Source organism: Macrotis lagotis, chromosome 2 (genome assembly GCF_037893015.1).
Source record: "Macrotis lagotis isolate mMagLag1 chromosome 2, bilby.v1.9.chrom.fasta, whole genome shotgun sequence".
In the NCBI taxonomy this organism is placed as follows: domain Eukaryota; kingdom Metazoa; phylum Chordata; class Mammalia; order Peramelemorphia; family Peramelidae; genus Macrotis; species Macrotis lagotis.
Window position 1 is genome coordinate 75,567,925 of NC_133659.1, and position 27,362 is coordinate 75,595,286.

Below are 27,362 nucleotides of genomic sequence, written 5' to 3' on the forward strand. Positions count from 1 at the left end.
TGGTTTGGGATGGAGAGAATGAATGTGTAGAGCATCAACTTTTCTAAAAACAGACCATATATCTTTAATTCTATCCAGTACCTTTTGAATTTTTGATGACTAGGAGTTAAATAATAATAGTAGTAGTAATGATAATAAATACATCTGTTCATGCCTAGAATCTCTTTTTAAGTTCTCTGCCTTAGAACCAGTAATGGAGGCAGAGGAAGGAAAAGTAAATTGATTATACAGAGGATCAATTAAGGAATTTTAGCACTAAATTAACAGCTGAAGATTTCCTTACATGCACATGGTGTCTAGAACTGGTTCATAAACTCAGAGTACTTTAATTGGAGGGAGGAAACACCTAAGGGTTACTCTTTTTTTTTTTTAGGGTTACTCTTGACTTTCAGAGAAAAGAGTTTTGAGATCTGCAGAGGAGCAGCTGAATATATGAAAGGTGTTAAAAATCAAAGAGAATCCTAAATGGCAAGGCAAGGGAGGACACACAATCCCAATTTTATGTATTTCCACAATGTTTCTAAAGTATGTGGTGTGCCTTTGGCTAAAGAAGAGCTGGACTAGATTGGGAGCACAAATCCAATCCCTTGGGTGGAATATACTACTCAAAAATACAGAGCATTATTTTTCAAATTAAAAATCAAAAAGATCCAGATCTTCAGACTACAGGAGGAAAAAAAAACTTAAAAAAAATCCTTCCAGAAAGATTTACATTAGATTTAAAATGTCAAAAAAAATTTCATTATCACTTTACTTGATTAAAGTGAGTTGTTTAGAGAGGTCTAACCCAGGACAGGAAGACAAAAATCATGCTCCTCTGAAGAGGCAAAAGAACAATAATTCTCATTATACAAAGGACTTAAACCAAATGCTCAAAATGTATAGATAGATAGATAAGACAGATAGCTATAGATATATTCATCTCTATTAGGAGGAGCACTTCAAAATAATCAACAGTGAACAGGACTGCTCTGGGGCAAGTAACAGCTTTCTTAAAATTTGTTCACATATTTAAATGTATAAGTCAGTTTTTCAGAATTATTTGAAAATGGATCTTGGCTATTTATTTCTAAAGTTTCACCCCGTTTCTCAAGATACACAGTGGATATACTTCCTGCACAAAACAGCGAAAGGAAGCCCATAAGCCACTTCCTGTTTTTTATGTGCGTTGACATCCTGCTATTCTCGGGGGCCATACGATTCCAAGACCATATAGGTTTTCATCTGGTGCTTTTCCAGGGGTCTTTTCTTATTTATCAACTACTTCTCTCTCTCTCTCTCTCTAACAGTTGGGACTTTTTAATGAAGAAAAAAATGTGCTCTGCCCCAACTAAAAGGGGCAAAGAATGTTCTCTTGAAAAGTGATTTTCCTTTGAAGCTGTAAACGGCCACTACGACCTGGCCCGGGGAGGAACCCCACGCGGATGTTACCGTGGACAGATGGAGCAATATCCACACGATCCTTTCTGATCCTGGGTGAACGGTCTTAACCATCTGTACAAATAAGCTAACACGACTGACACAACCACTGAGGGAAGAGGAAGAAAGACAAAAAGGGGAGACTTTTCTCCAGGTATGTTTTTTTTTTCAAAGGGAAAGCTGAACCAAGTGCATTTTGGACTGATGGAAGAAATCACTCAATATAAATAAAATAAAGTGAGCTTATTTTTTCTAAGAAAGTTTTATCCTCTTCAGAGTCATTATTTTCCAATATACTCTGAAATAGATTAGTTGATGTTATTTTACTGTAATATTTTAAGGCAAATTTTTGGGGTTTCTTTTTCTTCCTATGTAGCCACCGGGAATGAGGATTCTGAGTGTGCAATATATAGGGGAAGAAATAAAGCAGAGAAAAGACAACTTTGTGCCTCTCCCTGGAGAGAAGGGGAGGTATTCAAGAGAAGGTAGGAATTATGTAACTTGGCAGTGGATGGATATGTTGAAAGAAAGTAAGGAGTTGAGTTAAGGCTCAACCAAGGCTTGGCTGACATCAAGGTACTGAAATTAGGATACCTGGAAAGAGGTTGGTGCCTTTAAGAATAATAGGAAAATATGAAGGGAAAAGTTTGAAAGGGAGTAGGAGGAAATTAGTTCTGTTTTGGACATGAAGAGTTAGATGCCTATAGGATATTTAATTGGAGATATTCACTAGGCCTGTGGTAATGTGAGACTGTGGCTCATGAGAGAGATACAGAGATCTGAAAATCAACTGGGATTGTGGGGCAAATGATGAAATTATCAAGTGATAAGAGGGTGCTAGCAAAACCCAGAAGATACCCCAAGTCAGGAGTGAGACAAGGTAAAAGAACTAGAAAGAGAACAGTTGCCACAAAAACATAAAAAGGAAAGAGGATCCAAGATGAATAACAGTGTGGAGAGATAAAGGAGAATGATAACTCAGAAAAGGCCATTAGATGGGCAATTAAGAGGCCAGTGTAATGCAGAAACCAAAGTATGGAGGACTGAGAAATGGCTAAAATCTCATTCTCTAAACTTCAATCTCCCCCTATCTATGTCCAGAAATCTGTTCCATCCTCAAAACCCCCTAACTAATCTTGACTACCTCCAATCACTACAGTCTGATCTCTCCTCTCCTTTAGGTTAGACTCCAGGGATAAGAAGAATGAACATTTACTGAGCACCTCCTGTGTGCCACTCTACAAATAATTACAAGAGTATTAATATCTTTTAAGAGAAATCAACTTCTACAAAATCATGGGTAATATGTATTTGGGTCCTATTTGAAAAAAAAACTGAGCTGTCATTTTTCATAAATTCAATCAAAGAGAAAAAAGCCACCCAAGGACTGAAGGGATTAGGTTAAAGATTGCCCACTGGAGTCTTGTGACATCCCAGTTCGAAACCAATGTTACATTGAGGGTTCTTCAAGACAAAATTTAAGTTAAAAAAAAAAATCACAGGGGCGGCTAGGTGGTGCAGTGGATAGAGCACCAGCCCTGGAGTCAGGAGTACCTGAGTTCAAATCCAGCCTCAGACATTTAATAATTACCTAGTTGTGTGGCCTTGGGCAAGCCACTTAACCCCATTGCCTAGCAAAAACTAAAAAAAAAAAAAAAAAAAAAAAAAAAAAATCCCATTAACCTGAACAATACAGTCTCTACAGCAACTCTGGGCAAGGGAAATGTAGACAAAAGATGAGTAATATAATGTTAAAAAAGGTTGGAAATCAAACTAGTTTTTTCATCCATTTACCTACCACTTAAAAAAACTTAGTCCTACAAATAAATTGAAACAATTTGTTTAAATATTTGAAATTAGTTTTAATTACGACTTTAAATAAAATTAATCAATCCTTTGGAAGATTAAAGGACGGGTCTTTGACCTTTAGGCATATGATAAATGTTAAAAGAAACTTTTCTCTATCATTTGTTTTAAATGAGTCCTCTATTCTAGCAAAGGGAGATGGAAAGAGAGGGAAAGGTTTTTGTTATCGTTGCTTAAAAACTGCCTCTGTGCAAAAAAATAATAAAAAGGGAAGAAGGAAAATGATTTTCTTTTTGCCATGATCATGTCACAAGATTTCCACATTAAAAATAGAAAGTTCTCCACTACTGTTCTATTAGAAACCAGGAGGGACAGCAATTCAGGGAATCCTGAAGGGATTTGCATGAACTGATGCTGAGAGAGATGAGCAGAACCAGAAAAACAGTATACACCTTAACAGCAACATGGGGGTGATGATCAATCTTAATGGATCTACTCATTCCATCAGTGGACAATTTGGGGCTGTCTGCATGGAGAATACCATCTGTATCCAGAGAAAGAACTGTGGAGTTTGAACAAAGTTCAAGGACTAGTCCTTTTAATTTAGAAAAAAAACCCTGGTATCTTATTGTGTCTGATCTTGTTATCTCTTATACTTTTTGTTTCTTCCTTGGGGATATGATTTCTCTCTCATCACACCCAATTTGGATCAATGTACAACATGGAAACAAAGTAAAGACTGACATTGCTTTCAGTGGGGGGGTGGGGGTGGGGGAGGGAAGTAAGATGGGGGGAAAAATTGTAAAACTCAAAATAAACAAAATCTTTAATAAAAAAAAGTAGAAAGTTCTCATTCCCTCACCCTATCAATAATACATATATAAAATACTGAACAGTGTGGGACAGCAAATTGAAAATCAAGATGTCTGTGGCACCCAGAGTTTCAAAGACTGTAAAGAACAACCTGCCCTCCCACGTTTACTCTCTCAGAGCAGGACCTACCGCTGGTCATATGGGACACTTTTGCAAGTTTCTTCATCACGTTGTCCAGCCGAGACTGTGTGCTGTCCAACTCATGAGAGAAGTCGTCTAACATTCTGGATAGAGAAAGCACATGGCAAATAAATATAAAGAAACACCCTCCTTTATACTCAGGGGCCCCACAATCACATGTAAAGTCCCCAAATCAGAAAACCAACAGGGTCTGAAACAGTTTTGTGTACTTTAAGACATAAAGTGTTACAAGGGACTAAACTCTCAAAATGAGTTCCTTTCTCATTGAAAAAAATAAAAAGACACACTTTAATAAAAGAACTGAAGGGACAAACTAGGTGGCTCAGTAGATAAAGTACAGGTCTTGGAGTCAGGAGGACCCGAGTTCAAATCAGACCTCAGACACTTAATATTTACTTAGTTGTTTGAACCTAGGTAGGTCCCTTAACCCTATCCCCCCCCAAAAAACAAAAACAACCTCCCCAAAACAAAAGATAACTGATTCACACAGATGAGCCTCCATTTTTCTAGCTGCACTATAGATGGGGAAAAATAAAGCACAGTATACAGTGGGTGTTTTATCAGTTTCCCTAAAGCGTCCCACCCTTTTTGTCAGACAAATAATGTATGAGGTGCAGCACTGAATGGCCTTTGAATTAGAACCAGTGATATCTTGAAAAATAAACAACCCCCCCCCCCAAACCAAACACTAGACACAGCCTTAGAAGAGCTAGACTTGAGATCCAGTTTGACCACTAGCTGGCTATTCGACTCTGAGCGACTCACCACTTCATGAGGCTATTATGAAGTACAAAAGAAGTCATTTCCCTATTGATAAATGATGGAAGGATATGAATAGGCAGGTTTCAAATGAAGAAATTAAAAACATATATAATCAGATGAAAACTTACTGATTAGAGAAATGCAAATTAAAACAGCTATAAGGTACCACCTCACACCTATCAGATTGGCTAGGATGACAAAAAGGGAAGATGATCGATGTTGGAAAGGATGAGAGAGGTTTGGGACATTGGTACTTTGCTGGTGGAGTTGTGAACTAAACCAATCATTCTGGAAAGCAATACGGAAGTATGCTTCAAGAGCAATAAAACTGATCATACCCTCTGACCCAGCAATTCCAATTCTAGGCCTATAACCAGAAGAAATCATTAAAAAATGAGAAAGTCCCACATGTTCCAAAATATTCAGAAGAGCTCTTTTTGTAGCTGCCTAGAATTGGAAATTGAGGGGATGTCCATCAATTGAGGAATGACTGAACAATTTATGGTACATGGATGTTATGGGGTACTACTGTTCTCTAAGAAACCATGAATGGTTGGACTCTAGAGAAGCCTGGAAAGAATTGCACAAACTGAGACTGAGCGAAGGGATCAGAACCAAGAGATCAATGTGCACATCAACATTATTATGAGTTGATTGACTATGATGGATGCAGCAATTCTCAGCAGTTCAGAGAGCTAGGACAACCCTTGGGAGACCTATTATGGACAACACTATCCACATCCAAATGAAAAAACAAAACCCCAAAACTCCAAACTACAGAAATTGAATGAACATTATGTTCACATTCTTAAAATTTCTTTTACATTTTTTCCTTTCTATCCCACTTATTTCTTTCTTTTCCCTTAGTCCTAATTCCTCATATAGAAAATGACTAATATGTAAACATATTAAACACCTATGTTCACAAAACTGTTTACTGTTGAGGGGAGGGTGGAAGAAAATTGTGAAACTTATAAATATGCATGTGAATGAATGTTGAAAAACTTTCATGACATGCAATTGGAAAAATAAAATATCAATTAAAAAAACAGAAACGAAATCAAAGTGTAAAAGAAAGCATTGAGTAAGCCATAAAACATTATTATCAGTGTGAGCTCTTAGTACAATTTGACAGCTTCTCAACTAGGCTTATTCTGATGCTTCGTCAATGATGTGGAGGTGATTGTATAAATTCTCAAAGAGGATTCCAAGCAAATTCTAGGACAGCTCCAATGTCTTTGAAGCCAGGTCTAGCAATGGACTGTGAACCAGTCACTTGGGTGCCAACTCAGTTTGAAGAGGCTCATGGCCAAATAGCTAGCCATATAAGTGGATTTGGGGTAGAGAGGAGCACTCAGCTAGTCAATCTCTGATGTGGAGAGTTTATCCATAATGATCAAAACACATGAAATCCATCTAAGAGTCATCTATAAATGAGGTGTCAAATTTCTGACCTGTAGGCTGCAAAGAGTGGGCCTGAACAAGAGTAAAATTAACTTTGAAATGTTTCACAAAATAAATAAAAATACAATAAAAATAAGTAATGTTAATTTGAGGTTTTCTAAGCCTTTATTGCTATTTGAGTTTCACACCACAGATTTAAAAGTTGACTGCTTATGTTATTACCCACAGCCCAACACAATAGGCCTTATAAATTTACTATCATATCAGAATCTTCTAGAACAGAGGCAGCATGTTAGAGTGGAAAGAGACATGGGCAGGAAAAAGAATGGGGCGCCCATTGACTGGAGAATGGCTAAACAAATGGCAGCATATGGATGGAATGGAACTTTACTGTACTCTTAATGAAATATGTAAGAACTCAGATACTCAGGAAGACTTGGATGAAGTATGAAATAAGTTGGACCAGAACAATTTATGTGATTATTACAATAAAGTAAAACAATTCTCAAACATCTTGATCAATGCAGATCAAACATGACTTCAGAGGACTAATGATGAAATTTCTCCTGGCTTCTCAGGAGAAAGAGCTGATAGACTTTATGGCAGAATGAAATGTACATTTTTTTCTGACCTGGTTAATAAATGGGTAGACTTGTTTTGGCTAATTATGTTTATTTGTTACAAGATAGAGACATGACTTATTGGAAAGTGATTTTTTTTTGCAAGGCAATGGGGTTAAGTGGCTTGCCCAAGGCCACACAGCTAGGTAATTATTAAGTGTCTGAGGCCAGATTTGAACTCAGGTACTCCTGACTCCAGGGCCGGTGCTCTAGCCACCCCAAAAGTGATTTTTTTTTAAAAGAGGAAAAAAAACATCAAATTAGCACTAAAAATTCAGAACCAAAATTCATTATGGCACATAAATCAGACAGTTTTATTACTAATTTGCTAAATTTAATATAAATTTAATATAAAACAAACTTAAGTATCAGAAGTTCAGTTTCTGTTCTTTGTGTATTTTAATGTTTGAGTTGTTTTTTGTAATGAATAGTCACCTCCCAGTGTTGTTGTAAGAACCAAATGAAATAAAATTTGGAAAAATACTTCATAAACTGTAAAACTCTTTATAAATATCATCACTACAAAAAAAATTTTTTTAAAAAGGGGGTAAAAAAAGCTGTTACTTAACAGATGGTAACCAGTGGTCTCAATCACTTTGAACCTTAATTTATCTGTAAAATGAGAGGAACAAAATCAACTCCTCGTAGAATGAGGATTAGCACTCTGCTTTACAAACCTTTAAGGTCAAAATCACCTATTAAACAGTGGGAAGATGTAATTCTGAAGGGGTCACACATCTTTGAGAGTCTGCTCGATTCAATGTTACATCATGTAAAATGTGGTTACTGGCTCCAGTCTAATGTAAAAATAGCTAAATCTTTATTGGAGAGGGTGTGTGTGTGTGTGTGTGTGTAGAAGGGGAGGGGGGAGACAGTGTGTGCATGTATGTCTGTCTCTGTCTCTCTCTCTCTCTCTCTCACCCTACCTCTCCATCTCTGAACAAAATGCCTACCACATTGAAGGAAAAGTATCACAGTGTTCAGTTCTTAGACCTTCGTCTCCTGCTAGCCTAGGCCATTAAAGATAAGAATATCCCTAGGAGTATGTGGTCTACTCTAATATTATGTTTTCCATGATGGCTGAGGAGAGAGCAGCAAAATGAAAGGGGGTTGAGAGAAGGCAGACTCGCTATTTTCTTATTACAGTTCATAGTGAATTAAATTTAAGAGAGAAAACACTCATTTTACACAGCTCAAATATGCATGATAGAGATGGAATCTTTTTAATTAGCAATTGTTCAACTTGTACTTTGATCAAATTAAATTTGATTAAATAATTCATTTATGATACTACTAGAGTAAAAGAGAATATCCTCTCATATATTTTGTTGTACCTTTAGGTCATAATTAATTTTAGAAAATGAGATGCTGAGTAAGGGTTCTATAAATAATTTGCAGAAAGTTAAAATGTACTTTCTAGGTCACAGGTTTAGCATGTATGCCATGTCCAGAACACACAGTCTTAGGTGTCTCACTTCTAATTATAAGTGACAGAAGGTGATCATTTAAAATTCAATTCAATAATCCTTTTGAGGGCAAGGGATAATGCTGGGCAATAGATCTATAAATCCTTTTCTCAAGCTTTGTCCTTCTTGGGCTCGCTACATCCTTTGAAATTGTTGGTCACTCTCTCCTCTGGATACTTCTCTAGGTTTTTGTGACCTGACTCTCTTCTGATTCTCCTCCAACCTGTCTGACCATTCCTTCTGAATCCCCTTTGCTGGATCTTCACCCAGGTTAAGCTCCTCATCTGTGGTTGTCCCCCCCAAGGTCCTGTCCCAGCCCTCTTTTCTTTTCCCACCAAACTATTTCACTTGATGACCTCCACAGCTCCCATGCATTCAATTATTGCTATGGAAATGATTTTCAGCTCCATTTATCCTACCTAACCTCTCTCCTGACCTCTATCTAGTTAGTCGACAGACATTAATCACTTTCTATACAAGAGGATGAGGACACAGAGGGCACAAAAACAAGCCCCATCCTCGAGATCTTCCTCTTCTGAGAGAGATCACCTGTCAACAACATGTACAAATCCCTGGCATTTCCAGAAACAGAGAGGTTTCTCACACAAGGGGCAGAGATAGACAGGAGGTGACAGTCAGTCCGAATGCATGGAGTTGAACCTGGAGTGTCCTGGGAGGACTACTGCCAAAAGGCCTGTGTCCCTGATCTCCAGAGGGTAGATGGAGGTGAGCAGGAGGCTCTCAGAAAGCCTGGGACAGGGCAAGGATGAATCAATGGAGAGGGATGTGAGAAAAGGAGAACCCCTATCAACTGCAAATGACTTAGTTATTGATTCAAGATGATTCTGAAGGATTAAAGATGAAGATTATCTCTCTCTCTCTGAAAGAGAACTGAGAGGCTGAATGCAGTTCCTTTTTGAATTTTAATTTTCTTGTAGTTTTTGGTATGTTTTCTTTCACAACAAGACTAAGGTTTTACATGACTGTATATGTATGACCTATGTCAAATTGCCTGCCTTCTCAAGGAGGAGGGAGGGAGAGAATTTGGAACAAAACTTTAAAAAAAAACCCTAAATGTTGAAAATTGCTTTTACATATAATTGGGGAAAATATATTAAATAAATATATATTTTAAAAAAGGGTATATGAAAGTGTGTCAAACAGAAGAAAGCTGGAAAGGTAGGAAGGGGCCAGGTTATAAAGGGTTTTCAAAAACAAAATATTTGATCTAAGAAGAGAGAATCACTTAAGTTGGTTGAATAAGATGGGGGGAGGGGAAAAGAAGAGACGTGGTGGTCAGACCTTTGTTTCAGGAAGCTCAATTTGATAGCAGAATGGATGATGCACTGGAGTAAGGAGAGACTTGAGGCAAGGAGACCAGACTATTTCAATAGTCTACTGTGAGGTAATGAGAACCTGTACCGGAGTGATGTCACAGAAGAGAGATGTTACAAAAGCAAAATCAAAAGGCCACGGCCACAGACTGGATAGGAGGGTGGTGAGAAGAAGGGAGGAATTGAGCCTGGTGGTACCCACGTGCTGAGGATGATGCTTTGTCTTTCATTCACAAAGAAGACCACGACATTAAGGGAGATGATGTCACAACAAACACATGAATTAGATTTGAGGGGCTGTACTGAGTCACCAGCCTCACTCTCTTCCGTAGCCTTTGGGTCCAGTGGTCAGATATGGATCAGGACAACTGGAGATGGCCCTGGATGTGAGGCAGGCAGGGTTAAGGGACTTGTCCAAGGTCACACAGCTAGTAAGAGTCACAAGTCTGAGGTGGGATTCCAACTTGAGTCCTCTTGCTTCCAGGGCCAGTGCTCTATCCACTATACCACCTAGCTGCCCGTTACCCACAACAGTAATGAGCAAGTTGAGAGGACACAGAGGGACTGGGAAGAGGGGAGAGAGAGAAAAGATGATTTCAATACTGAACATATTGAGTTTATGAGTTTATATCCACTTCCAGAGGAAGAACTATAGAGTCTGAATGCAGACCAAAGCATACTATTTTCACTTTTTAAAATTTGTTTTGTTTTTTCCCCCTCTCATGGTTTATTTTTTCCCTTTTGTTCTGATTTTTCTTTTACAATATGACTAATATGGAAATATGTTTAACATATATATACATTACTTATATCAGATTACTTGCTGTCAAGGGAAGCGGGGAGGAAAAGAAGAGGGAGAAAAATGTGTAATTCAAAATCTTACCCAAAAAATGATGAAAACTATCTCTGCATGTAGTTGGAAAAAAAATAAATTAAAAACAATGTTGAATTTGGGTTATCTTTGTGACACTCAGTTTGAGGGTTCTAAAATGGGAGATTCAAGCCTAAGGGTCAGAAGAGAGATAAGGGATAGATAAACAGGTTTGCAAATCAATTAAATTCATAGAACCTGATGAGCTCATCAAATGAAATGGAGGGAACAGAGGAGGAAACAGCCAAGATAGGGAGAAAAGGCAGTGACTCTTCTGGGCTCTCCCCCAAACCCCTGCAAATACCTTTAAAATAAGGCCATCAAAAGGACAGAGGGATATAGTTTCCCAGTTAAACATAACTTTGTTAGACGGAAAGGTCTCTTGTAACTGGGCAAAGTGGACCCGGTCCATCACTGGCCTTGTCAGCCCTGACCGGGCCCCAAACCAGGAGAGGCCTTGGGAGTCCCCTGAAGCAGCTGCAGCAGCTTCCTGTGGAGCTCCCAGATCATAAGGAGATCTCAGAGCCTCCTCACTGGCAGAGGGCAGGACCCCACTGCTTTGCCCATACTCAGCTCTGGGTCCCAGTCCCAGGGATGAGGAGGATCGCCAGCACACCAGAACTTTCAGTCCCAGTGCAGCAGGGACCGGAGTATGAGGCATAAAAACAATTCACCTTAGATTATACCATCTTGGAAGAACTGAAAACTTCCAAGTCCCTAGAAGAATCTCTGAAAACCCACAAAATTCATGTGTAAAATCCCTGAAACTTGGCATAATGTACCTTCCACCCTGGAAGCAGAACCCACTTTAACAAAGAATTAAAAGTTAAGAAATAGCCTGGAAAAAATGAGCATACAACGGAAAAAAATTCTGACCACAGAAAGTTACTATGGTGACAAGGTAGATCAAAATATTTACTAAGAAGAAGATTAACAAAGTCAAACCTCCAAAGCCTCCAAGAAAAATATGATATGGTGTCAGGCCAATGGAGGAGCTCAAAAAGGATTTTGGAAATTAAGTGAGAGAGGTAGAAGAAAAAGTGAGAAGAGAAATGCAAGAAAACTGTGGGAAAAAAAGTCAATGACTTGGTAAAAGACACAAAAAATACTGAAGAAAATTGCATCTCAAAGAACAGGTCAAACAATAAAGAGTTAATAAAAGCCAATGAGGCATTGAAAAATAGAACTGGTCAAAAGAAAAAAAAGTGCAAAAATCCACTTAAGAAAAAAAATCCTTAAAAAGTAGAGTAGGCCAAATGGAAAAGTAAAAAGCTCACTGACAAATATTACTTAAAAATTAGAACCGAGCAAACAGAAATCAAGCAACAGTAAAACAAAACCAAAAGAATGAAAAAATAGAAGACAATGTGAAATACCTCATTGGAAACAACTGATCTGGAAAATACATCCAGATGAAATAATTTACACATTATTGGACTACTTGAAAGTCAAGATAGAAAAGCAAACAACCAAAAAATTAGACATCATCTCTCAAGAAATTATTAAAGGGCTGCTAGGTGGCACAGTGGATAGAGCACTGGCCTTGGAGTCAGGAGTACCTGGGTTCAAATCTGGCCTCAGACACTTTATAATTACCTAGCTGTGTGGACTTGGGCAAGCCACTTAACCCCATTGCCTTGCAAAAAACCCAAACAAACCCTAAAAAATAAATAAATAAATAAATTATTAAAGAAAATTGCCCTGTTATCATAGAACCAGAGGGCAAAGTAAAAGTTGAAAGAATCCACTGATCACCTCCTGCAAGAGATTCCAAAATAAAAACTCCCTGGAATATTACGGTCAAATTTCAGGTCAAGGAGAGAATATTGCAAGCAGCTGGAAAGAAACAATTCAAGTATCATGAAAGCCACAGATGGGGTAACCCAAGATTTAGCAGTTTATATATTAAAGAATCAGAAGGCTTGGAATATGATATTCCAGAAGGCAAAAGAATTAGGATTACAATCAAAAATCACCTATCATATGATTTCTCTGTCATCACATTCAACTGAAATCAATGCATACCATGGAAGCAATGTAAGATTAACAGACTGCCTTCTGTGGGGGGTGGGAGGAGGGAAGGAAGAATGGGCGGGGGGGGGGGGGGGGGGGGGGGGGATTGTAAAACTCAAAATAAATAAAATCTTTCTTAAAAAAAATTATCTATCCTTGTTCTATAAGAAACCATAGTCTTTCCAAAAAATAAAAGAAAGAAATCTATGTTACCCTATAGGAAAGTAGGAAGGGAAAGGAGTAAGGGAAAGTGAGGGATGGGCAGTGATAGAAGGGAGGGCAGATTGGGGATGATAGTAAAAAGCAAAATACTTTTGAGAAGAGGCAGAGTGAAAGGAGAGACTGAATAAAATAACCTGGGGTGGGGAATTAGTATGGAGAGAAATACATTTAGCAATTGTAGCTGTGACAATATTTTGAAGCAAGTTTCTCTGATAAAGGCCTCATTTTTCAAACTTAAAGAGAATTGAGTCAAATTTATAAAACTAGGAGCCATTCCCTAAGTGCTGAATGATCAAGAGACAGGAAATTTTCAGATGAATAATCAAAGCTATCTATAATCATGAGGTTGCTTTAAATCACTCTTGATAGGAAGAATGCAAATTGAAACAATTTTAAGGTACTGCCTCATAACCTATTAGATTGGCTAACAGGACAGAAAAGGAGAATGACAAAAGTTGGAGGGGATTTGGAAAAAAAAAATGAGACATTAATGCACTGTTGGTGGAATTGTGAACTAATTCAACCATTCCTTAGAGCAATTTGGAACTATGCCTCTAGGGCTTATAGATGCACATTCTTTGACTTAACAGTACCACTACTAGGTCTTTATTAAAAAAAAAAAAAAAGATGAATAACAAAGGGGGAAAGGACCACTTTGTACAGAAATAGTTACAGTAGCTCCTTTTTTTGAAAATATTTTGTTTTTCCAACTACATACAATGGCAATTTTTACCAAACTTTTTTTTCAAGGTTTTGAGTTTACAATTTTTCTCCCTCCTCCCTTCCCTCCCCATTCCCCCTGACAGATCTGGTAATCTGATATAAGCTCTATATTTACAGCCATGCTAAGCACAGATTGATATTGGACATTTTGTGAGAGAATCAGATCTAAAAAGAAGAAAGTGAACATCTGAGAGAACAAAATGACATCAAACATAAGACTACTTTTAAAAACTGAAGATAATAAGCTTTAGTCTTCGTTTAAATTCCATAGTCCCTTCTCTGATTATGGATGATATTTTCCATTACAAGTCCCTTAAAATTGTCTTTGTTTATTGTGCTGCTGAAACAAAACAAACAAGTCCATCAGGGTTGATCATCACCCCCTTGTTATGGTATACAATGTTCTTCTGGTTCTGCTCATCTCACTCAGCATCAGTTCATGCAAGTCTTTCCAGGTTTCTCTGAAATCCTGACTCTCATGATTTTTTATTGAGCAATAATGTATACACATACCACAGTTTATTTAGCCATTCCTCAATTGATGGGCATCCCTTCAATATTCAATTCTTTGCCACTGCAAAAAGAGCTAGTAGCTCCTTTTTAATGACAGGGAGTTGGAAATTGGGGGGATGCCCATGAATTGGGGAAATGGCTAAATAAACTGTGGTATGTGATTATAATGAAATACTACTGTACTATAAGAAATGATGAGCAGGATACTCTCAGAAAAACCTGCAAAGTCTTACATGAGCTACAACAAAGTGAAATGTATTGTGTACAAAGTACAGAAATATTTTAACGATTTAGCTATTTTCAGTTACATAGTGATCAAAGGCAATTCTGAAGAACTTGGGATGAAAAATGCTATCCATCCCTAGACATAGATCTGCCAGTGGCTGAATACAGAGTGGAGCACACATTTTTTTTTAAACTTTATTTTTCTTGAGTTTTTTTTGTTCTGTTTTTCTTTCACATGATTAATATGGAAATGTTTTACATAGCTACACATATATAGCCCATATCAAATTGCCTATCTTCTCAATGAGGGAGGTAGGAAGGTAGAAAGGGAGAGAATTTGGAATTCAAAACTTTTGTTTTGTTTTTGGTTTTTACAAAGCAATGAGATTAAGTGACTTGCCCAAGGTCACACAGCTAAGTAGTGAGTATCTAAAGTTGCATTTGAACTCAGGTCTTCCTGACTCCAGGGCTGGTGCTCTATCCACTTGCATCAACTAGCTGCCCCAGAATTGTTTTAAAAACTGTAATTAGGGAAAAATAAAATACTAAGAACTAGAAACAAAAGAGGGAAAAGAGGAGGAAGGAACTAGATCAGGGCCTTGGAGGACATCCAAAAATAGGAGACAAAACTTGGATGAAGAGCAAAGGAGCCTCAGAAGGCATGGTCAGTCAGGTTGGGAAAAAACCAAGACGGAACAGTGTTGTCAAAACCTAGAGAGAAAGAGGGTGATGAACAATGTCAAAGGTTGCAGGAGAGGTCAAGAAGAATGATGGTTAAGAAAAAGCCATTCATTTGGCAATGAAGAGATCACTGGCAGTTCCAGTTCATTCGCTTTGTCCTAGTCAATCCACTGCTAGGCCTATGTGGTGGTCCCTGCTAAGAAGAAAGTTCCCATATATAGTAAAAATATTTATAGCACTATTTTCTGTAGTACCAAAGAATGGAAACAAAGCTGATGCCTGTCAATTAGGGAAAAGACTACGATATATATATATTTATATAGAGAGATGGAATGTTGCTATATTCTAAGAAATGGTGACTATGAATACAGAGAAGCACAGAAATATGGAGAGACTTACATGAACCAATGCAAAGCTAAGAAAACAAAGTACACGTGACTACAACAATTTAAATGAAACCAACAATAATCATAATGCAAATGAAAGAGACTATTATGGAATCACAAACAACCACAGTCCCAAAGAAAAGATATAAAAAGATACTTCTCCCCAACTCCTCTGCAAATGTGGGGAAATTCTTGGATGCTGGAACACTTGATAATATTTTTCAATGTTTTTGATGTGCTGATCAATTTATAAAATTGCTTATTTTTCCACCAACATGCAAAAATAGTTTTTCAACAATTATTTTTTGTAAGGTTTTGAGTTTCACATTTTCCCCTCCCATCCTGCTCTCCTTCCTGACAGAGAGTAACCTAATATAGGTTATATATGTATAACTAAGTTAAATATATTTTTATATTAATCATATTGTGACAGAAGAATCAGAACAAAAAGGGAAAAACCCCATAAAACAAAACAAATTTTAAAAGTTGAAAATACTAAGTTTTCTGACTCCATAGTTCCACCTTTGGCATTTTTCATCACAAGTCTTTCAGAATTGTTTTTATCTATTATGCTGTCAAGATGATCAAAGTTGCACATTTTTCTCCCTCTTAAAAAAAATTCTGTTACATAGAATGTTTTCTGGAAGAACAGAGGAAAAATTTAGGTGATGTACAAAGAAAATATATCAATTAAACAAATGGTGCTTGGGAGTATCTGACTGATAGAACAGACTAAAACAAGGATTCAAAGGAGAAGTGAGGAAGATCTGACCTAAAGTGGTAGCTATGTGAGTGAAGGGAAGAGTTTATTGCAAAGATGGGGAGAGAGAGGAGGAGGAAAGGGAGCAGCCTGACATTGAAAGCTCTTCACTCTACAGCTCCCTGCTCTCTCCTCCCGCTTACACACTGCTTGCTCCTTTTTATTTACTCAATGTTTCTCATATACAATATTCCATCTCCCATCAACACACCTTTGCACCCAATGTCCCCACGACTGATAGACACTCCCTCCTCATCTCCAATTTAAAGACTCGCTCCCTTGGATCAAAGATCAGCTTAAGTAATCAATTCCAATAGGAGGTCTTTCCTGGTCTCCTCAGTTACAAATGATGCCTTCCTCATCCCACGTTCCTCCTTCAGAAATGACTCTGAATCTAGTCTCATGGTTCATGCTGTCTTCTCTCCATGGTATACAGATTCTGAGGACCGGGCTGTGACTTTCTTGCTTCCCTATCTGTCTCTGGTGCCTAGCACACGCCATCCAGCCCCCAGTGGGAGCTTGTGAAGGGCTTGAACCTGATCATCTGGCAGGTCCCTTCCATTCTCTAACTATGCACTTTTCTCTAATGGTATTTTTTAAAATGCTGAAATCAGATGAATGTTTATTGGCTGATGAATGTTTTAAGTTTTACATAAGCTCCATTTTAGCAGCAGTTGTTCCTAAGCAAAAGCTTTAATGTAAACAAAACGTATTTTCACATTATCCGCTAAGAAACTGCCAGGCACTGCTTCCCCATCTCATGGGAGAATGGCTCCTCTCCTCAACCCACCTCCTTTCCCACATGGGATTATTTCTCAATACTCACACTGCCTGTTCCTCCAGCTCCCCACCAATGCGCTGGGACATGTTCTTCAGCACCCCAATGCTGCCAGAGACCAGCTCCAACTGCTCATCCTGCTGCTCCACAATCAACTAGGGCCAAACAAAGTTAAACCAGTCAGACCCTCAGGCAGCTGCCAGCTGCTCTGCCAACCTCAGATGGATGAAGTTCAGAAGCAAAGACCAGACAGGGGACCAATCGCTCTCCCCCAGGACGGCAGGACTTAAAAGGTTGGACTGCCAAGCTCTTGCCCTCAACCGCTTACCCCAAGGGTACAAATAGCAGGGTCTCAGTGGGCTGAAGCTATCAGGAGTCTAGCTGCAGAGTTAAACATTAACCAGGAGGACAAAGTGAAGGATCCCTGAAGCCCGGGGGCCTTGGGGAAGAGGTGGCCCCTAGTGGAAGAGGGTTCTTAACCTCAGAAGGAGAGGGGTAGTGCGGAGTAAATGCAAGATTCTAGTAGCTGCAAACAAAGCTTTTCCCCTTTTCTTCAGGGACAAAAGATAGATGCCACCTGCCTCTAAGTTGCAATGAGACTTCTTCTAGCTACTTGTCTAATTTGTTTTATCGTTTTATTATCATAATCTTTTCCATACCTGTCTTTTCTTAGTTTAACGACTTGCAATAGTAAATTATCTAAAGTGATTAAGCCAGCTCATGACAATCAACTAATAAATGTGAATAAAACACAAATTAAGAATCTAAAACAGGCTTAGAGGACCAAATTTTTTCTAAGTATGCAACTATATTGTCAAAAGCAAAAATATGATTATGGTGAGTCCCACTTTCCTTCTATTCCTCATCTCTTCCCTCTCTCCCCACCCCCTTAAAAGGTCTATCATTTGAATACACAATGGTACCAAAGGATAGCTTTTCAAGAGCTCAATTTTTCTAAGAGTGTCTTTGTCTAAATGAACAAACAACCAAGTAGCTGAGTGGGGGTTGTGAAGGAGGTTTTCTTTTTAAATGCATGGCCTTGTCTCTTATTTCTGGATGTCTGGCCTGCTTTTCAAAAGAGCTATAAGCAACCCCAAGCCTCTTGAAACAGAGCAGCCCACTAAAGGAGGCCTCATACCTTAACTACAATAATACAGCAAGAGAACAGACCCTCAGCCTCAGGAAAGACCGGGTCAGAGCTTCACTTGCCACTGAGACTGCAAGCGTGGTGTCTACTGACCGGAGGAGGCGCTGTGGGATGTTGTCACCCTTCCTTCTTTGTGTTCTCCATGGTGGGGGGGAGGCTCTCTGGCCACATACCTGCTGCTGGGCTTGCTGCTCCTCAATGAAGTGCGTATTAGCCCGCTGTAGCTCGCGATCAAGACGGCTGTACCTCTCTGCCCCAGCACTCCAGCTCTGGCCGCCACTTTCTCCCAGCAGCGCCTAGACAAACGAGATTGAGGGGTCAAAACAGAAGGTCTCCAAGCCAGTCAAGCATCATGGAGTTCGAGAAACATCCTGAATAACGTTCAGCTCTCTTCCTCGACAGATCTACAGGCAGTCTAAGAAATTTTTCTGATTTTTTTTTTTTAAGGTTTTTGCAAGGCAAATTGGGGTTAAGTGGCTTGCTCAAGGCCACATGGCTAGGTAGGTATTAAGTGTCTGAGACCAGATTTGAACCCAGGTACTCCTGACTCCAGGGCTGGTGCTCTATCCACTGCACCACCTAGCCACCCCTGGATTTTTTTTAAAATTGTTTTAATTGGGGGCAGCCTAGCCCCCCCCCCAATACCTTTAAATTATGACTCGAACCAAATTCTTGGAAGTTGCAAGGGAAGAGGCTATGGCACTGGTGTTAGAAAGGGCTCACAGCACAGCCCGGGCTGCACTGGAACAAACCGACTCCAGCCATCTACAAACTGTCTGTGGGGCACCTGGGCCCCTGGCAATGGTGGAGATTTCAGACCTCTCAGCCCAGGCACTGCTTGTAGATGTTTTGGAATCAATTGTGTCTCAAGCATCTCAGCCACCACCACTAGCTCATTATAGTGGGGTTCTTTTTGTTTGTCCATTCTTCTTGACTATAGACTTGATGTTAGTGCTGGGCTCCGCCACATTCACTTCTAGCCAATTTGTTGTTTTCTTGGATTATATTATATAACCCAAGTGTTAGACTGTTCCAGGATCTCAGGGACAGGCTTGGACTTACAAGTCATCAGTACTTCCAAAGAGGTTTGTTTGAAGACAAAGTCTGATTACTGCCCCACTGGCCTAAGCTCTGGATTAGTTAGTCAGAAAGCTCTCTTGGTTCAAAGTGGAAGAATTGTAGATTCCCCTTTGGTCTGAGTTTCCTGTCCTAGCTATTTCTCTGCCCGTTGGGCTAAATGCTGGTGGTGAGACTTCGCTCTGAGTCTGAAGCCCAAACCACAACGCTGCTGCTGGCAACTTATGGACTTTCTTTTTTTGTTATGTTGTCTACCCTAGAGCCTTCCTACTGGGGAAAGCTCCTGCTCTGATGGGTGCCCTTATGATTCAATCCAGGACTGTCCCTTGGTCTTTGTCCCTATAACAATGTGCCACTCTGGGCCCAGAGGTGCCCTAGGATGAGCTGGGGACCTCCTGTGGTGGTAGGATCTCTAAATGGCAGGATGTTCCTCAGGGCAGGCCCAATGCCTTGATTGTCCCCAGTGACCACCGACTTCTTTGTCTGTCTCCCTCTGCTAACCTGGGCAAAGGACACACTGTGACTTTTTCTAGATTCCTCTCTCAATATTCAGTCTGGTATTTAATAGTTCTGAAGGAGCTGTGGATGGGAGCTAACTCAACTTCCTTCTATTCTGGTATATTGGCCCTGCCCCCTTTTCAAATTATTTTTATGAATCTGGTCATTGTTCACTGTTAAAATGCAAATACCTCTTCAGTTCAGAGGACAACTGCTATCAATAGTTTCAATTATGATCAGACAAGTAAGGGAAGTCACCAGAATGTTTGTTTTTTATTTATTACCAGAATTTCTTTTAGAGCTACAAAAGCATAATCCCATAATAAGAGGAAGTCACCAGAATGTTTGTTTTTCATTTATTACCAGAATTTCTTTTTGAGCTACAAAAGCATAATCCCATAATAAGAGGCCCATTAGGACTAGTTATGGAAGGTATAAACCAATGGACAAATATAGATATGTACGAATGGCTAAACTTACAGTAAAATTTGACAATCATGCACTATTCCTTTCTAGGTAAGTGACCATATTAGAATTCCTATAGCATAGGAATTCCTTTCCTATCACTAGGAATCAGTTGCATAAAAACTTGACATTAAGTGAAAATATTATAGGATAGGGGCAATGATTTCATAGGAGCAATGTTAAAAATGACCAACTATATAAACAATGACATTGGGACATGATTTTTACTCAATTATAGCTGGATTTGGTTATTATAAAATTATACTGCTTTGGGACAGTTTAAGAGAGTTGACTCTAGACATATCTCATCAGAGTTAACTTGAAGTATCTTTTACAGTACCTGAAGGACGCAAACACCCTGATTATGGGCTAAGAGGGTAGCACTGTAGTCACTGGGGTACTGGAACAGCCTAGCTTTGACTCCTGGATTCAATAACCTCTTTGATATAGAGATAAAAAGGAATTAAAAGCCCGCCCAATTCAACCAGAGTTGTTCTTTTTGTATTGACTCTTCTGTGTCTTCCTAGAACTGTTCTATGAGTACTATTTCATTTCCTAATAAGGAATCAATTAGTCCTTTATGATGACATAGCCACTGAATCCTCTGATCAGTTGGAAGGATATTGAAAAAGGATTGACCAAATCAGTGAAGTCCAGTAGTAAAACAACCAGGGACTTAACTCCATAATATACAAGTAGTGGCCCAAATAGTTAACATTCTCCTTTATCAGTCTTTGTAAAAAGCATGTCTAGATCGAATCACTGGGAAAACCTTTACTCTGAAGCTAAGCCCCTTTTCTAGGTCTCTTCCGAACTTCTCAGGGATACCTCAGCAGTTCATGAATCTACAGAAGGGCAAAATCTCAAAGCACTGCCAAAGCAGGCCTGGATTATATATACTCCCCCAAGAGATTGCAATTTTGGATCAAAGGAGTGAAGCTCACTTAGAGAACCTGAATCTCTACAACAAGTAACTTCATTTCTCTTGCACAGATGATGAAATTCTCAAGGAGAATTTTGGAGTCAAGTCCATATCTGTTGCCTGGCTAAAAGACATTGGTAAGGTACAGGTTGGAAAAGTGGAATGTCTAAGTCAAATGGTCAGGCAGAAGCCTGGGGAAAGCTTTGGTCTCGAGGAACTCAAGTTCAGAGAAAGGTAAGGATAGGGGAAAACTAGGCAGAGTCCAGAGCCTCCTGTTCCAGATTCCTGGTCAGAAGGAAAAACCACAACCTAAGAGGGCTCTGAGCATGGCAAGGCTACCAGGCAATCTAAAGCCTAGATGTGGCTTCACTGAAAGACAGGAAACTCATTTAAAAACAACAACAGTTGAACCTAAGTTTAACTCTGTCCATTTCTTTCCAAACAATTCCTTTTACTGGAAGTTAAGGAACTTTTAAGATAAAAAGTCTGATAGGAAGGAGCTGAATGTTTTTAGTGCTTTGGAGCCAGCTTCCACATGGTTAAGGGGGTAGGAGTAAGGAGAAGAGACAAGGGATTGTAGAGAGGACTTTGGGGCTTCTGGTGGGTAGAGGACTTATGCTCTATGATGATAAGAGTCTTCTGAGATTCATTTTGTTTTTTTAACTTGGATATTTATTCATTATTGGTAATTAACTCTTTAGTGTGAATTAATTTATCAGATTCTATGTCTGAGACAGCACAGGGTAGGTTTTTGTAGGAAAGAAAATGAAAAAAAACCCAACAAAAAAAACAAAACAAAAACAGATCCATAGTAGGGCTGGCCGGAAAGGGATTTAGGAATAGTCAAGGAACTATAACTATGGTTATAGACATCGAGGGGTGAAGACAAAAAAAGGAAAAAAGAGAGAAGAGGCCAGACAAAAGCACATTTGGGAAAGACAAGGACCAAAAGTACTTCCCATTCTTTTTAAAACCAATCATGACCCTACACTTATCTCTCAAAGTTGACAGAAAATAAAGACCAGATGACTTAACAAATTGTCAATGAATGCTAGGAAACATAACACACCATTTTATTTAACTTTTGTTTTTTGGGACAGTTTAATCTTTTAAAATATTTTTTTCCTAATTTATTTTATTTATCAATGATTTAACTAACAACTTATTTTAAGAATAGTTGATTTTCTCTCCTCCTTTCCCTCACCTTTGGAAAAAACAAAAATAAAATCACTTATAACCAATATACATTATCAAGTAAAATACAATCCTGCAACTGCCTTAAAAACATGGAGCAACAGTTTATCTTTTGAAAAATATATGTCATTCTTTTTCAATTCCTTGAAGCAGAACCACAGAGCCATAAGCTAAGGACAGCTCTGATGAAGAGTTGAAGAAAATACAACCCAGTATAATGGTATAATGGTAAAGATTCAGATTTTTCCCCAACAGTGACTCCTTCAATGAATCTCAGTCCTTGTAAAAATAAGTTACTGAACTATTTAGTATATATGAACTATTTTACTATAATTACAAAGATATCTAGATGGCCCATCATCATCACAACTATTTCAGGTATTGTTAATTCAACTTCCTCTAAAATGAGACTGAAATGAAAAACAAAATGAAGAGGAACTCCAAAAATAGCCTGGTTATGGCTAGCTTCAAGAACTGCTCCAAAGTTTAAGGGAAAAATTGAGACAGATTAAGTTAGAAATGAAAAATAATAATTATCTTGAAAATTAGATTTTTGGACTGCAAAATAAATCAAATTAAAATTTTAAATGGCTGTTCCGAAAAGGTTAACTATCTCATTAGGTTGTATTAGCTTTTTTCAAAAATTAAAGGATCCAACAAGTTCCTATGAGCTACAGTATCAAAATCCTCCAAGTTACATTTTTGTAAGAATTTAATACCTAGCCTATTACATAAATTGTTGATTTCTGTAATAAATATGTTGAAACTAATATGTTGAACTAATAACCTCATTTGACTAAAATAAACCTTTTGAGAATCAGGAAGCTGCCATAAGTGCTACTTTACTTTGAAATAATCATTTGTCAGATTTATATAAATTAAATCAAATGATAACTTGTCATTAATAGTTTTTTACAAAATTTATTTACAAAATAAACATAGTATAATAAATGGGTTGGAAATAACAGAATATGACCCTGACCTCCAAAATTTATCCCAAAGTACACCTACCACATACCAACAGCATATGAAAGATTATTACATTCCTGATGGAGTGAGAAAACGGTTTTGCATTCTATATACTAAAATACTCACTTTAAGTTTAACTTTTCATTTGTACTAATATCTTTTGTTTTTTCATTGCCTTCATTTAAGAATTTATCACTCTACCACACACACCAAAGACCTCCCATCCTACCTAGGAGGTGGGATGGGAAGTATATGTATATGTATTGCCATGTTACAACAAAAAATGGAGCTGTGTTTGTTGTTTTGTTGCAACAAAATGTTGGAAGTAATTCAGCTAACATATTGCCTGAATCTGTGCAGCCAATACCACCTGCATTCCTTCTCTCCCCCTACTTTTCTATGGAGGAGAAGTTCAAAATACCTATTTTTAAAAGGTGGTGAATGGGGAAGATGATTTCAACACAAGACTGTCAAAACCTCACAGAGGTTTTAGTAACAAAATATATAGGACAAATCTTATTGTAAAACTTTCAGTGAATTCTATAAGTTGCTGCAGTGTTAGCTTTCAACAAAGGCATCCACACTTACAGAAAATTAAAAAGCATATTATGTTGGTAGCTTACTGACTTTAGAATACCTAAACTTCACCTATTACTTTTGGAAACGATTTATCATATTTTTCTTACCTGTCTATTTTTTCTTTCAGTTAATGCTTGAACTGATGAACTTGACATCTGATCCTTCATTTCCTGTGAAGTGAAAAGGACATAAGAAAGAAAGGGAAAAAAAAAGAAAAATTAGCTCAAAATTGAAAATTATGATCTGATAGTTAAGTCATTCATAATTTTCTTCACTAATAGAAGAAACCTACATTGCCTTTTAAAACAAAAAAGATGAATATACCTAGCTTTTAATCTATTGTTTCATAAATACAAGGAGAAAGTAATTCCTTTAAAAGAGGGAATTTGGTTAATAATTTTAAAAATGATAACGTCTTGTTCTCTGGACAATCTTCACAAATAAAATATAAGCTAAAATCATGTTAAGTATGACATTTGCCACTAAGAATAGCCTAATCTGTGTGCATAATTCATTTTACTCTGCTAAATTACCTTTATGTAATCTAACCCTGGAGCAATTTTACAAAAGACATAACATCTCCCCTCACCACAATGGGACGTAGGACGATTTTGTGTGCAACAAAACTAATACACCTCTCAATGATAGGCAAAGTCTACCAATCTAAAACATTAAAATGTTTTTCTTTGAATATATTTATTCCCCATCTCAAAATTCTTCAGTGGCTCCCTACTACCTCTAGGTTAAAGGAAATCCTAAGCTAAGGAGTCAAAATCTTTTCAATATGACTTCCACCATACCTTTTCAGAATATTATTCTTTTTCAGGCCCTGATTCGCCATTTACATGGACCAACAGTTTAGCTTTCAAAAAATATATAATATTATTCTTTTCAATGCCTTGAAGCAGAACCACAGAGTTACAAGCTAAGGATAGCTCTGATAAGAGCTGAAGAAAATACAACCTAGGCTGCAATCCAGACTTGACTTTCTACCTTCAGTCTCCATACTTCCACACATTCATGTCTAGAATGCATAGCCTTCTTTCCTTTGTCTCATAAGAGTCCCTACCTTCCTTTAAAGCTCAGCTACCAAGTCTTTGTTTCACCTAGATATGAAGGTTGGAATTAAAGACAATGTCACTACATATTGTAAAACCAACATGTCTTTTTTGGATCAATGCAAAAATCTTAGTTTTCATCCACAATCATTATCTCCTTTTTTTACTACAAAGTTTACAACTAACAAATCCAAAAGAAAATATGGTTTCCTTTGTCTGAAAGAATAACAAATAGGGGCAGCTAGGTGGCACAGTGGATAGAGCACCGGCCCTGGAGTCAGGAGTACCTGAGCTCAAATCCGGCCTCAGACACTTAATAATTACCTAGCTGCGTGGTCTTGGGCAAGCCACTTAACACCACTGCCTTGCAAAAACCTAAAAAAAAATAGTCCCCTTCATTAGACAGATGAGACCAATGAGACTCAGGGTTTCAAGGATTTTCGCAACATAGAGAGCTAGTCAGGGTCAGACCTAAGCTGCTTGACTCTTAGTCCTGTCATCTTTTTATTATACACAATGCAAAACCTTTCCTTATCAACTTAAACAAAAGCCACTGACATAAAGGTAAAAGTAATATTTCTATTAGAAATATGCATGATTTCCCATGTCAAATCTTTGAGAAATTAGGCAATCACAAAAATATGAAAGTTGAAAAAAGCCTTAGTGACCATCTAACCTTAACTCTATCAATTTTTTTTTTAGGTTTTTTTGCAAGGCAAATGGGGTTAAGTGGCTTGCCCAAGGCCACGCAGCTAGGTAATTATTAAGTGTCTGAGACCAGATTTGAACCCAGGTACTCCTGACTCCAAGGCTGGTGCTTTATCCACTATGCCACCTAGACACCCCCATCAATTCTTTAAATGAGAAAAAGTGAAATAAAGAGGCAAAGTGACTTGCCTAAAGTCAAAAGGATTTTAAGCTAGGACTTTTGTCTCCAAAGCTGCTGCTGTAAACCACTCTGCCTCCTTATGAATGAGAACCACAAATTTTAACTGGAGGGATGCTTCAAAAATGTTAATAATACTTTCACTACAAAAATAACACAATTTAATATTAGATTTGACATGTGACATTTAGATCTCAGTTCATATGAGGATACTCATTTTGAAATTCTGATCTGAGTAAAAAGACTAATTTCTTTTCTTTGAAATAATGTCAAGATGAGCTTTTTCCTGGTGGTAGGAAGTCAGAAAATGAATACTCAATTCTATTTCTAATTATGACCAGATTGACCTTTGACAATGAATTTTGCCAAGTTCTGACTTGTCTATTCAACTACCATAGTTAAGATTAGCTTTGTGTAACCATTGATTTTTCTCAGATATGTACCACTGAAATACTAAAGCCATTTAAGACAAGGTAATATATAAATATTCAAAGTGTATAACAAAAATGGAGATTATCTGCTTTATGAATTATTTTCATTATTGAAAAACATAAATAAATGTTAAATAAATAAAACAGAATTTTAGAGTTGAAAAAAAATCTTTATATTTTATATGCCCTTTCCACATTTTAAAGCTACCTAGACTCCAAGGAGTGATTCAGCTATTCCTCTTGACTTGTACTTAGGTCCAATCTTCTTTCCACTATACTACATTTGTTTTTTGTTTTTTTTTAAGGCAAAGGGGATTTGCCCAAGGTCACACAGCTAAGTAAGAATTAAGTGTCTGAGGCTGGATTTGAACTCAGGTCCTCCCGACTCCAGGGCCAATGTTCTATCCATTGCACCACCTACATGCCCCCTTATACAACATTTGAAAATGAATTTGATTCATTTCATTTCAGAAATGAAAAACCAACCTATTGTAAGATCAATTAAATCAGTATTCTGAATATTTAAAATTTTAGTAATAATAATCACTGCAAGTTGACAGAAAAAGGAGACATCATTTAAATCATGTGGCTCAGACAATCTTACACAGAAAAAGTCAACTTTCAGATACTTGCCAAAATGACTGTGTTACATTCAGAAACCCTAAAATGATCCTAAATGTTTTTCAAGGGAAAAATTTCTAAAACATACTTTAATTAGTTTCCCCCCAAAAGGCTGCATATATTAATATACTTAACTATATAGTTTAATTTTAAATATTAAAGCATATGGCTAATAACCACTAGACATTTAAAAATAATAACTACTATTAGATGCTTCAGTATTGAGGGGGGGGGTTAGTCATTATTAAGTATGGACTAAATGGTTCCACTGCTTCAATGTTTTGTCTCCCTACTATTGGTCCAAAATAACTGTTCTCTAAATGATGACCAGTGGTTGTACATACAAGTGCCACTAATGTGGATTTCCAAAAGTAATTTAGTAACTGAGAGGAAAAAAGCTACCACTAAAAAAGAACACCTGTTAGTCTTCAACAATACTAATGTGATTTTTCACTAAAACCAGAAAATAACTATTGTTTCCACAATCCACATTTCCATTGTTCTGGAAAGTAGGAAAC

General features: G+C 37.7%; 1 protein-coding gene and 1 long non-coding RNA gene across 2 annotated transcripts in view; one reads left to right on the forward strand and one right to left on the reverse strand.

Annotated features, from left to right (window-relative positions):
• Positions 1–27,362, reverse strand: part of STX6 (syntaxin 6) — a 55,041-nt gene that overhangs the window by 4,910 nt on the left and 22,769 nt on the right. The window contains exons 4-7 of the mRNA XM_074222179.1: positions 23,956–24,018; positions 18,318–18,440; positions 17,046–17,152; positions 4,228–4,322 (exon numbers count right to left, since the gene is read on the reverse strand). Of these exons, the coding sequence (XP_074078280.1) occupies positions 4,228–4,322; positions 17,046–17,152; positions 18,318–18,440; positions 23,956–24,018 (388 nt within the window). The remainder of the gene's footprint in view (positions 1–4,227; positions 4,323–17,045; positions 17,153–18,317; positions 18,441–23,955; positions 24,019–27,362) is intronic.
• Positions 1,170–3,979, forward strand: LOC141512857 (uncharacterized). Its single transcript, XR_012475619.1, has 3 exons — positions 1,170–1,573; positions 1,796–1,904; positions 2,601–3,979. It is a non-coding gene; the product is annotated as an uncharacterized LOC141512857 (long non-coding RNA).